We start from the raw sequence: 13,621 nt of genomic DNA, 5'->3' as shown, positions 1-13,621 counted from the left end.
TAAAAAAAAAATCTCGAGGAGAAACCACATTAGGTCAATCCACCTGCAGTGGAAGTGTGTCGTCTTCTGCCCGTAGAACTGACATCCGACCGTGCCACAGTCCTCAGTCGCGCGAAACCTCTGGAAGCCATCGTTGATCAGCTGGGCGTTCTTTTTATGGAAGTTTTCATGGGTCATGACATCGGAGGTGCTGGTGTACACCTTGCTGCAGCCCACCTGCAAAAGCAGAGTCAGAGCATGGTAATCGAAAACAAGATCTGGGCCCAAAGCATGCATGAGTTTCAGTTTGCAAGAATGGTTTGTAAAATGCTATAAAAGATCAGATATACTGTACTAGATGTAGAGGAGGGATCTCATTGTGGTTAAGAAAATGCTAGTGGCCTAGAAATGGGTAGAAGAAGGATGTTTTCTCACATTCAAGATTTAATTTGTGGCAACACCAGAGCATTACAAGTTTCATCTCAAACCTGTGAATTGGAAACAATCTTGCTATCGTGACAATTGGAAAGTAAAAAAAAAAAGGAGGTGACTGAAAGAGACAGTGGCCGCAGAAGGCTGCTGAAAGTACAGTACCTTCCTGGCAAAGCAGCCTTTTAGAAAATGAAATTCATATTTGGAGAGTAACGGTGAGTCGCCACAAACTTACTGTAACTCTGAGAACAGATTTCAGTAGTGGAGGGGGTAGACGGGAGTAAGATCACTGTCTTAAGTCTTTAGTTTAAAATGCTCTGGTACACATGAGCCCTCAGAGCCAACAAAGGGGGGGGAAAAAACAGGTAATGTTTGAATTAAAAGCAGCAATTGTATATCATCTGTGGCACTTTTCACCCGCGCAAACCGGGCAACTTCTCCATATTGAGTCAAACAATGAAAAAAATTCCTCTCGGTTCTTTTCCCCCTTAAATCAAGAGAGCCGATGCCAACATCTGCAGGTTCTCAGGGACTGTTAAAACAAGGGCTGAAATGTCCTAATAACAATTACGCTGTTACAGGGGTTTAAAAAAGAATATATCTCAAGCCATCCTGCGCTGCACCGCTGCCCTGCTGGTGAGAAGCTCTCGGCACAATGACATTGAAAATAAGCAGATGTAGAAAAAAATTAAACAAATCCAGAGGGGGAATAATCTTCAACTGGCTGCTTGGTACTAAAAGATGAAAAATGTATAGTTTATATAAACACCTAACTGAATTTTAGCCATGCCAATTAAGGAGTGAGAGAGTAAAAAGATGGGGAAAGCACAAGCAGCCTCACTCATATTCACCTTTTTTTTTTTGGTTTTCTTTTATTTAGCCGAGGACACGTTTTGCAAACTGCTCTACGAAGACACTCTGGTATAAATGGAAAAAGTGAGTTTCCACTTCACAAATATGTAGGTAAGCCGAGTGACTCTGAAACACCCTGAAGTCATGCTTATTTCAAGTGGCCTGATTTTCCAAAGTTGGCCGTAATTTATACAGAGTTGCTCATTTTTGCCTGACTTAACCTGTTTTAAACAAAATGATGTCACTGCTCCTAAAAGGCTGTTTAAAGGCACTGGACAAAACCAGTGCTTTTAAACGGTGCCTTTTACACTCTTTTATGGACAGCATGTGGTGTCTCTGCAATATAATTTGAATTACGAATTGTAAATTTACCTGCATTTATCTATATTTGGTGCTCTTTAACAGAGTGAGCAGTGGTTGTTTTGCTCCATATGTAATGCTTAAACATGTGGAACCATAATTGCATATTTGTTTCCGTGTTTGTGCATGTGCTTTCGTGGGTTCATTTTGTGGGTATGTGTGTAGGTGGAAGAGGAGACGCGAGTCTGTGTAGTGTACCTGCATGCAGTGGTAATGGGTGCTTTTTCCATTGAGGTGGCAGCCATGGTAGTAGACGCTGCAGTCGTCCAGAGGGCTGAAGCGCATGAAGCCATGCTGCAAGGAGTTGTCCCTCTTCTTGTGCATGTTGTAGTGCCTGATTACATCCTGCTTACTGGTAAACCTCTGCAAAAAGGGGAGGGGGGTGGGGGTGTACGGCAACAGGTTGGTGTTTATTTAAACCAGTCACAGAATCAGCAACAAGTCACTTTATCTCTGTAGAAGCAGCAGCTGCAACATGCAGGAGCCAATTGGCAGTTGGGGAGGGATGTGCGCACGGCAATATAGAGGGACAGGACGTCTTTAAACATGATGCATTCTGTGGTTATTAATTTACTTTGCATATCTCAAAGTTGCGCTCTATCCAAATGCAGCGCTTAAAGGCCCCGGGACTCTCTGAATGCAGATGCTTCCACATGGAACATAAAGTATGTTCCACATACACTCTTTGTTTCTGGGTTTTTTTTCCTTCCTTCCAACACTTTTTTTTTTTTTTTTAGAAATTAAGACGAATCAATTGACATGCAAGATAACAGTTCTGATGTTTTTGTGTCTGGAAAAATTCTGTTCCATGCAGATGGTTTCTCAGACGTGCACAGGGGAAAACAGAAGACAATAAAAACAAACAAACAAACAAGTGAACCAAAAAACAGTTTCCCTTTCAATTCGCTGAGATATGATTCCCTTTTTAATTAAAGCATTAACACTCACTTTTGGTGCAGGTTTCGCCTGTAAATATAAATGAATATGCAAAGACACCCGCCTTGTAAAATTATTAAATAAATAATTTTTTTCTTATAAAGAAAAAATCCCTCCCATACTCAGGAGTCTGGAAGGGGGTAAAACAGAAAAGTCACTCCACGGAGACCTGCAGCAACCAAATCTGCTGTAATTGGGTTTAAGCTGATGTTACAGAAACTGTAACAGGAGAAGCTTAAATCAATGAGACAGTTCTGTCTTCTATCCATATTTATCTCCAGTTGAGGGAAAAACATCAGAAAGAACGACTCTAAAGAGCAACTAATTGCTGTACAAAGTAGGGTAATTGCTTTGTGTCATGTGTTCCACTTGCACACAAGTAAAAAGCCGAGATCTCACAGCCATTCATTCCCCTGTTGTTGGTGTTTTCCCGCTGCAGATTTCTGACACACCTAAATTACATTTTTTCCGTAATCTGGCTGATGATTGTCTCAGATTTTCTCTTTTTGCTAATTTTTATTTTTTATTTTTTTTACAGATCTCAGGCCTGCACTTTTCTGTTATCTAACGATGACAGGTTGAACTGTGGTCATGGTACATTCGATCCATCAAGCCGTCCAAAATAGGCCATGGACAGAGCTGACTGGGAAAAAGATCTCATTTTCAGTTGAGTGGTGATGAAGGTTGGGAGCCACTTGCAACATTTATTTTAGGATTCCCACTAGTGTGGCAAGATGCACACTCTCTCCCATGTACAAGCCCATGAAAGGAGAATGTTAAGACTCAGCCAATCGCCCAGAGGCTGGCAGTGGGATAATATTCCAGGAGTGTGTGTCATGTAACATTTCATGAGTTATCGCTTTGAAAGGGGGCTGCTCATCACTGCCTGCCTGTTTTTTTCAGTATTGACATCCTGGGAACTGGCTTCCAAAGCATATCTGTGTTTCCATGCGACGCAGTAGCAACAGAGAAATGTGGACCTGACCGTGGAAATTGCCATGATAACCTGAACTAACACTCTAAATAATGACATGAAATGATTTTCCTTTGTATTCCTCCAAGAATGTGTCTCATCAGACTGTGAAGTGGGATTCAAGCAGAAAATGAAAGCTTAGATCTGTAATGCTTTTCACCACATAAACAATATTTATCAAGCTGTAATCTCTCTTGATCGGGAGCAGACTGTAGATTACATCTGAAGATGGCTTAATTCAGAAACTTGTTAAGAAAGGAAGGAAAATACACACGGCTCTAGCTGCGCGTGGATTTTTTTCTACATCTTTTGACAAATCTACCCGTGTTTGTCTAACTCTTCTGGGCCATATGCTACAGGAAACACGAGGCCTGTATCGTGATCTGCTTTGTGTTGTTTTCTTTCTCCTTCCTGTGCCATACATGACACCTCATGGGACCAGGGCAAGATTAATACCGTGAAAGTGGATTAAAGCCAGGCCCCTTACGGTGGCAGTGTCTTCAGAAAAGGAAAAACAAAGAACAAATAGATTTTTAAAAAAGGGGCCATATTTAAGGATACTTACAATTAACCTTTGTAATAAAAGGTCAACTGTGCCCAAAGATGCCTGAAAACTGGATAGATACAAATACCCATAGGCTGTTTGGTAAACTGGAGACTAGCATCTAAGAGTGCTATGATAGTCAGTGCAGTTTACCATCACTAGTTGGTTTCAACCAGTGATGGTGGCCCCGTGAACAAAATGACCTTTTCTAAGCTGTGAATAGCTGTGAATGCTTGAGCAATGTTTAATGTGTATAAGAGATTAGGTACTCACGCTCACCTGGTAGTTACAGTCAGGGTCCATACAGTGATAATGCTCTCTGTACTGGTAGGCACAGTGCACGTGTCCACAGTGTTGACTTCCAGAGAACCTGAAACCAAATTATAGGACACATTTTAAGAGCCACACGAAGCAGTGACAACAAAACCTGGGGACACATCAGGAGGAAAAAGCTGAAGTTTCCAAAGAGGTCGGTTTAATTCAAAAAAAAGAAAAAGAAAAAGAAAGAAAGATCGGCAGCGAATCAAGAATAATTAATGAAGAAATTATTATAAAACACCTGAAACAGAACCAAATAACACAGGCGGTGAAGCTTTCAAAGGCTCATGTCGCAATTTCACCTTCAAGGTAACGCAGCTCAAACCTTCAAACTGACTTCTGCTTGCAACAATTTACCCGTCTGTCACACCAATTTCAGCCAAATTATCTCCATTTATTTCTAAAGCAGCCGTAAGAGACCCTTATTACACCGAAAGCCTTTTCCTTCACAGACATACACACAGCCGCTCAATCACCAAGAGCCCCATGACTACTTTATTTCTCATTGCTGTGAGAAAGCTTGTCAAATCAATGCACAGTTCTTTCAGGTTAACCACACTCTTGCTCTGCAAGATAAAGGGTCAGGTACCCTGAGGAGCAGGAAAGGCTCTGTCTACTTTGCCCTCTTCAAAACCCTTTCGCTTTCTTTTATCTGGAGTGCAGAAACCAGATATTAGTCTGGTTCTACATTGAAAAAAAAGAGAAAGAAAAGGCAGCTACTTGCCACAGTACAGCCACTTTTACGGTGGTGATTATAAGCCTGACGATGATGACTGTTAAAATCCTCCAATTACCAGTGAAAACACACAAATAAACATTTGCGCTGCCTCTGCCAAGAACTCCATCTGTTAGTGCAGAGGAGAGGGGGAAAAGGAGGCTAAGTAATATTTTTTCCATCTCTCTCTCTGTTTTTTCCTTGTTAGGATTATCCCAGAGCTGCATTTACAGATCACTTTGCTGAGTTCATTAAGTTAATTGAACGGCATATCCACTACTGTTTTTAAGTTGGCAGCGCGTGCGTGCGAGGCTGGAAAACAGTGACGGAGAAAGACAGCGGCTTTTGGAAAGGTCTGATGGCTCTTTTAAAAGAGTTCAAAGCAGAACCAGAAGACAAACTAGGCAACATATGGCCAAACTATAAATGTTTTTCTATACTATATCTTTCACACACACGCACATGCACGCTCACACCGATGAACACACAAAGCCCCCCCTCATCCCCCTGAGACTATGGCCCACCCCTCTGCTCAGTGCCCAGCTGTATCACTTTGCCTCTGGACAATTCCCACTTGCCGCGTCAGGGGGCCTAATGGGCCTCTGCTATTCAGCAGCAGATTAAATATTAATATCGCCACGATACAGAGATTGCAGCGCATCTCCAGTTACAATAGAGATACACAGATCAAAGTGCCGAGGCAATGGTTGGTGCATGAAAGCATTTAAAGAGTGAAAACTGCAACTAAACAATACCACGAAAGCTCCTTAAATCATCAAACTGTAGCGTGGTGGAGAGATGAACTTTTTTTTTCACCACCCCCCCTCCTCTCTTTCGCGACACACGTGGATACAAACGCATTTACAAAGCTGCTTTTTAGTGTTACTGTGCACTCATTAGCCTTGGCTCTAAAGAGGACACTCCCCTGCTTCTACCTCCCCTCTCGGTACTACATTTGCCCTTTTTATGAGCCCTCCTTTTCCATTTTTTTTTTCTTTCCTCCCTCCTCTTCTTTGCGTTCCCTTTTTTTTTCTCAACCCCAACACGGAAATTGAAACTGTATCTGGGCTTATCTGCAACCTCCCCGTGCATCAACTGCCGAGATGTTTAGACAAATTTTATGCATTATGCAGCGCAAATATCAAAACAGTTCTTGGCAGTGCCAGCAGAAGCCTCATTAAAAATTCCTTAATTAAATCTTCTTGCAAAATGTAATCAGTCCAAGGAAGGGGTTTTGTGTGTGTGTGTGCATGTGTGCGCGCAGAAGAGGATGTGTGTATGTGCGTGTCTGTCAGTGCCAAGGCTTTGATTTGTGCCCTTCATGTTATGGCTTGGAGAAGTAATCATTAACGCCAAAGCCACTTTGGCTTTTCAAATGCTGTTTTTCTTTCTTTTTAAACGGAATAAACAAACAAGCGATAATCACCTTTCTAGTGTCGGCTCAAGATGAATCCAGATTAGGAGGACATTGTTCCGTGTCCACTGAAACATAAGATACCCACCCTCCCGCCCGCTTCCCCTGATGCTTTTGTCTCTCTTGGTGTGAATGACTGAGTTTTTAGATCAGTCGCTTCCTCGCGTTTTCAACAATAAACTGCAGAACCTCGAGAAGAACGCGGCCTCATCTCATATCCTCTCAACGTCAGTCGCAGCTAATAATACAAAGTTGCACGAGGATTATGTTCTTCTTAATGTTTTAGTGCTTTACACACTGTGAGCATTTATTCAGCCAGTTCCAGTAAGCTATCATCAAGCCATTTCTCTTTCATTACCCCCTCATCCTTCAGATTCCACTCAGCACATAAATTTGAGTCTTTTCTTAATTAATTTACTGCACACAGACATTCTCATACCACTGAATAAAATGCACCATAGGTGGATAATAAAAAAAAGCGTTGCCTCTGTTTTCAGTGCGTTTTTTTTTTCATTGGTGCAGCACATTGAGGGATTTGCATACCTGGCAATATATTTCTGGTAGAGGTTGATGTCGTCGCTGGCGGGTTTATCTGGTGGCAGACCATTCCTAATGCAAGAGCAAACACAAAGGAGACAGGATTAATGGTGAGGTTGGGCTGCCTGTTGTTAATAAAAACAAACTGACACAATATTTACTTACAAGCCGCTCCCAAACTTTGGACTATCAATATACATTTTCCTGTGGCATAACAGCGTTTTCGTGCGAAGTATGAATCAAGGATGGAAGCACACACACTTTGATGCATGGTCTTCCGACCAATGAAAGGCAAAATGCAGGAGCAAAAGGACATTAATCTTTTATGGGGGTATTTTGGTGAGTGCTCATATGCAAAACGGGATAATGGGCACGTGGAGAAAAAGCTCTGAAAACGCATTTTCGGATACTCTCTAGGGGCTCGGGCTCTAATGTTGATGTCAAGTCGTCTCCGATCAGCCTGGACACAAACAGATATGTAAGGCAACACCGAGGATTTAACTGCGCAGGATCACGTTCGCTGCGTCGGTTTCGAGTCAAATGAATTAATTTTAAAGCGGGAAATCAAGGAACGGTCCTTTTTTGTCACCTGTGTTGGTTTTGATTCCCTTTATGAAGCTGGCAGCAGTAATGCCTGTATAATAACAGTCATAACACAGCATTGGTCCTGTTTGCTCCCTCGCAGCAAGTGGCATTTAGCTCCATGTGAGCAGCTCCACACAGGGATGACCTGAGGTTAATCTGGCCCAGAGGGGAAGATACACTGCCAGACATTTTCCCTAGTACCCCATCGCCTCCCTGTATACAAGCACCAGACTGGGTCAGTTAGCCACGACTGCAGCTTCACTGAGCCCTAACCTGACAAAGGCCAAAACCTGAGGGAGGGGTGCCTGAGGGCTCTTGAACAGTGTCTTTGATAGGTCTTGACTAACTAGAGACAAGGTCAAAACCAATCAAACAGACTCTGGGAGCTGTTTCCTACTGGTAGAGCACACGACTGTAGGTTAGCTCCCCAAACCCCTCGTTTGGTTCCTTTAAAGTGCACTCGTCAGGCAGTGTTGAGTCGGCCCCTGTGACTCGCTGGGAGGTTAGTCATGGCTCCAAAGTAATTAAAGGGAGAGTTGTTACACCCTAGCCAAACGAAGGAAGTCAGTCACTTTGCGATGACTGTGCTAAATCAGTCTCCACGGAGTGCTACAGCGAGTAAACAGTTCATGCGCCTTCGCAACTCATCATGTCGTGGATCTATTGGGCGCTATGCGCCATTTCACACTACATTCCCGTTGGCTGCTGTGAAGGTAGCAATTACCTTTGCGTGAGGCTAACTGACTCACAGTAGCAGTTAAGTGTATGTGAGCCTCACATTAGCTCCAAAGGGGTTCCACTGAGAGAGACTCAGAGTGTACAAGGCAGACAAGGCGGTATCCACCAGCAAACTTAAAATGATAAATTCAGCGGCAGGCTATGTAAGTTTTTAGCAGATTTCAGCAGAGTTATGGATTGTTTTGGTGCAAAATAACACATGCAATATGTCAAACAATATTTTAGTCACATTTAACAAATTCCCAGGGAATTGGGAGACTGTAAATCAGATGCAAGTGGGTAACTACTATCATTTCTTATCCAACACTCTGTATATTTTATCATCTTTTGTTAACTAAGGACATAAAGTTGTAGAATTAATTGGGTGCAGAAGGTCCTCTGTTGTGTTGCTCAAGGCTCCCAAATAGAAATATACAATTTGTTGCCTTAGTTCCCCTGTGAAACACAAATCTCATCATGTGAATCATAAACATTTTCTGTAAATTCTTTTTACAGCTTCTATAACTTATAAAGTTTGAGGACACTCACTTAACAGAGGACACAGTGCCAGTGGTGATGGAGTCAGTCTTGGAAAAGCTGGACTTCAGGTAGTCAGAGGCATTGAAACTTATGTGGCCCGCCTGGTCCACTGTAAGCCCTGGCGCTATGCTGGCTCCAGGTGCGCCTACAGCGGGGACACCGGGAGCTGCAGGGTTCCCCGGTGGCGTAGGAAGGACACTGGGCACCAGTGAGGCCTCGGGGTTTCCTGGCATTAGCTTCGGAATTGTTCTGATGTCATATTTTGAAGGGCGACCCACTTTGCCAGTCTTAAAGGCGATGGAACCGCCCATGTCAGGGTTGCCCTCACCGGGTTTGAAGGGGAGCAGAAACTTGATGTTCTCCAGGTCGTACTTTGAGGGTCTCTTGTAAGCATTACCATTCTGCTGCTGTAAACTCTCGCCCATCTTCAGCTTCTGAATAAAGAAGTCATACTTGGACGCTCGGGAGGCCATGTTCTGCATGTGAGAGGGATTAGCTGGCTGAGAATTACCCAGCTGAGGTGCTACTGGCTGTTTGTGGTCCATGCTGGAGGGGTAAATCTGTGCCTCGGCTCCTGGTAGACAACCAGAGGTCTGGAGCATGGTAGCGCTCTTATCTTGAGCCAGTTTTGAGTTGAGGTCGTCTGGTTTAGGCGGGGAAGCGTGCATGGGCCAAGGTAGGGTCTCTCCAGCTTTTAGCTTGCGAATGTACTCTTCGTACTTGGAGAAGCGGGCACGCCGTGAGGCCTCCTCGCTGCTGAGGGATGAGGGGTCTGAGGTAGCAGCTTTGAGCTTTTCAAAGCTGATCTTCTTGGTCAGCTCATCCCTTACCTGCTGGTCATCATAACCGAACATTCCCAGAAATTCATTCATGGTGTTGGCTGCATAGTCTCGCAGGGCAGACGCTTCTCCTGCACAAAGACAACAAGAAAAGATCTCCTATGTAATATGTATAATTCCGATAATTAAAGTTTTTCCATTAGCATATATTTAATGTGTACTGATCTGTCGAGCAGAGAAATTAATCACAAGTCAACCCATTGCTCAAGACATCTTAATCAGTAGTCTAATTCAGGTCACTCAATCAGTCTATGAAATGATTCCCTCTCCCTTCATACTTACTGATACTCGCTAAAACATGTGTTAATGTATTTTTTCATCAAGTTTGCTAGTTACAAATGAATTAATCTGGAAAAGAGCAAAATATATTATGTCATGCAAACTAATGAAACAACATTCTGTCAACAATAATGCTCTATTGTGGTCATGCAAAAGGACTAAATTAACATGACTGCATCAACTGTGAGTGCACGTGTTCCTTTCCAATAAATGTTTAAAATAGCTGGATGTTATTTTTCTGGTTATTTCAAACGATAGCAAATTTGACAACAGGAAAAGTGCTTCTGCACTGCAACCTACAGCATCTGTAAATGTTCGTGTATTTATGTGTCTACAAACAAGCAGTCTGAGGCAATGCTCTTCCTGTTTTGGTTGCACTATAAGCCAGTCCTGCAGAATTTTGCAGGGGACTGTACCAAAGGACAGACTCACAGAGAAATCTAATTTTCTAAAATCACTGTGCTCCTGATATAAAAATGAACTAGAAAATTAGGTATAAAAAGCATGTATATATATCATGCATACAAGATACCTAAATACTGAAAGTCATCCAAAATATTAAACAAAATATACAGAAATCTGTTTATAACTTCTTAGAAATGTGCATTTATTATGAGTGCATTTAACCCTGAATTTTTATCTGATGACTCATTCTCACTATTAGTAGCCTCATATTATAAGCATTTCATATCATCACCTTATGAAACTTGGAATAACATATTTTAAAATAACAGTCTTACTGAAGTCAACTTCAGAAATGAAAACACATTTGCAAACTGAAACATCACTTTTATTTTAAGAGTCCATTAAATTGGACAACTTCCCCAAGGACACGGGCGAAATATAGTTGATGTATAGTTTAATTGCATTATGTGGAGATTAATTCTGCCCCATTAACTTTCATCCAAGTTAACGCATGGGGTCAGAGAGTGGGGAAAAGGCAAAGATGATTTGGCCTGAAAGCAGTGATGGACCAAGCTCTGCCTTAAAATAGAGGAGCGTGGATAGGGAGGAAATGGCGCAGCGAGTGAGACAGAAATCAAAAGAAAAACGGGAGAAGGAGGAAACACTTGTGTTTGTAGATCCAACTTAAAAAAAAAATGCTGCTGTGCCAGTTTGCATATAACACAGGAGGCAAGAACACAGATATGCTAGTAATGCAGATGATAATGTCAACTGAGCCATGTAAAACCTTTGGCCTTCTTAACTCAAGCTTGGCACAGTCACAGGGACAGGGTCCAAAGTCTTTTTTAAAAAAAACATTTTATTGCTGTTTTCATCAGCAGAGCACACACGAGCTGGCCAGAGGTAATATCACCTATCGCCGAGGTAATTAATACACAAATATTTCTGCTCTTGTCTCGTATTTCTCAGTTATTGCTAAATCAGTCGCCGTGCCCTGCTTTTCACATCTCTTGCGCAGCATGTAAAATAATCCCCAAATTTCCATTCACTGTGTTGGGGCTGTTCCACTGCTCAGTATGAAAGAGTATCCGAACAGATCGAAGGGGCATGAAAAATTTAAGAGAAATAGATCAGGTATTTGTGAGGAAATGCCTACATGTTTGCCTCAGATCGTTTTATCAAATCTACCATGTTTTCACATGTACTCAAACCGCAGAAAAACATGCTGTATACACAGATTCACTGCACAGGACAACAGCTTCTTCTATACCTTTGAGTTTTTAAATAAGGTGTTCAACACATCTGAGTGAAGAGTCCTTTAAAAATATTAAAATTGGATTTGAATATATACTAAATTAGCACTTGTTGGATTTTACTGCTATGAGAGCGTCTCAGGTCACAGCATATCCATTTGGCTCTAAAGTTAGGGCAGAGCCACCCACCCACCCACCCATAAGTCAAAGTTTAACTACACTTCTTCCGTGACTGAAGAATGACAATCAAAAATAGCACGTTACTATAATTTTCTGAGTTAAATATATATTACATAACACCTCAGATAAAGAGGTTCAGGCCTGTTCACCATTCCTTTTGGAGGATACCTGTAACTACTGCAAAGAGAGTAGTTTCCGTCATGAGAGCGCCACGTCCCTATTTTCATATTTCCTCATGGTATTATCGCCACTTCTCCCCCCCCCCAAAAAAAATTAGCCGAGACTCTTTGTTCATCAGCGCAGCCACGTGACGTGTTATCAATGAAAGGCAAATGATTGGACTTGAAGGGATTATGACGGGGACCGACAGGAGATAACCCTTCTAAAACACCATGTAAATGAGGTTTCTACTCAAACACTATCTGGCTGCCTCTTAATCGTGTCATGTGACACCGAGTGGGAAACTGTGTATGGGTTGAATCGAGATTGAGATGTTCCAGCCCCCCCCCCCGTTAAATTAAAAGAAAAATAAAATACTCTCCCCCCTCTCTCTTTCACCTTCATCCATTTCACTGTTCGCTAACACGCCTGACATTTCTGTCCGCACTTGCTTGTTGGACTGGGAAAATCCACAAAGAAGTGGTTTCTAATCTTGACACTTCAAGCAAACAAAAGCCAACACATGACACAGACCTGCCTTGTCTATATTTGAGGCAATTAGGCTGCATTTTCCCTCCCAGATATGATAGCAGATGGGCATTATATCTCCTTTTGCTGACCAAACATGGCCATCAGTGTGGCATAGCTTCAGTGCTCGCAGGACTGAGAGGCAGAGGTGTTGCTGATGATAAAGATGCATGCTAGTAGCTATATATGGACTAATCTAGAGCCTGGATACCTTCTGAACGGTGTCAGTTTCGAACAACAAATATATAGTGTAAGCCACAAGGTTGAAAAACAAGTGTTTTCTGTTTCATCTGCAAACATGTTGAAAAGCATGCTTTTTCATAAGGTATAATAATTTAAATAGAGCTATTTATGTTCATGCCATAGAGTTTAAGTGTGTTTTGTTTAAATGGACACTGTTAAGCTAATAAAAAGCAGCTTTGAATAAATGACATTATGTGCATTTGTTTGGAGTAATTTGTCTCTCTCTCTCTCTCACACACACACACACATGCGCATGCACGCACGAAAAACTATGAGGCTTCAAACTTCCTCACTGTTGGGTTAGTTAATTAACAGGCAGTAAATAGAGAGGACTTTGAAATAGCTTGAAATGAACAATAACCTTTTACAGTGAACCCAGAATTGCAAATGGAAGTCATGGTCAAGCCTGTTTGATCCATCGCTACGAGCATCTCTGTCATTGCTTTCAAAGTTTTTATTCATTGACTTTTTTTTTTTCCATTGACTGGCTTATGAGGGCTCTAATGCGACATCTAAATTATCTAGGAAAAGTATTCTGGGGTTTTGCACTGATAGGAAATCCGCACGATGCCTCAATGTGAGGAGTTAAATGTTTTGAAGGTCGCAGTTTCTCTCATTGATCTTGCAATGTTTGTTAATTACATTGTCACTGATGTTGTGAGAGATAATTAAGCCACTATGTTTATATGCATAATTATGTGCACTCCATATCAGCCTTTGAAAGACAGTGGCGAGAGAGAGGGAAACGGAGAGAGGGAGAGAGAGAGAAGGGGGGGGGGATGTTTTAATTGTGAGCTGAGCAGAAACATGGCAATATAGATGCCCTAGTTACA

General features: G+C 42.0%; 1 protein-coding gene across 8 annotated transcripts in view; it reads right to left on the bottom strand.

The window, feature by feature from the left end:
• casz1 (castor zinc finger 1) overlaps window positions 1–13,621 on the bottom strand; it is a 173,544-nt gene that overhangs the window by 18,840 nt on the left and 141,083 nt on the right. For 6 of the 8 annotated variants that reach the window (XM_076878506.1, XM_076878505.1, XM_004554174.6 and 3 more), the window contains 5 exons: window positions 8,912–9,812; window positions 7,067–7,132; window positions 4,350–4,446; window positions 1,822–1,986; window positions 44–216 (listed from right to left, as the gene is read on the bottom strand). In XM_076878506.1, the coding sequence (XP_076734621.1) occupies window positions 44–216; window positions 1,822–1,986; window positions 4,350–4,446; window positions 7,067–7,132; window positions 8,912–9,812 (1,402 nt within the window). The remainder of the gene's footprint in view (window positions 1–43; window positions 217–1,821; window positions 1,987–4,349; window positions 4,447–7,066; window positions 7,133–8,911; window positions 9,813–13,621) is intronic. The other 2 variants (XM_014407530.4, XM_014407532.4) reach the window with 1 other exon arrangement.

The sequence above is a fragment of the Maylandia zebra genome, linkage group LG20, assembly GCF_041146795.1.
Source record: "Maylandia zebra isolate NMK-2024a linkage group LG20, Mzebra_GT3a, whole genome shotgun sequence".
NCBI lineage: Eukaryota > Metazoa > Chordata > Actinopteri > Cichliformes > Cichlidae > Maylandia > Maylandia zebra.
This window is presented reverse-complemented; position numbering and strand designations above follow the sequence as displayed.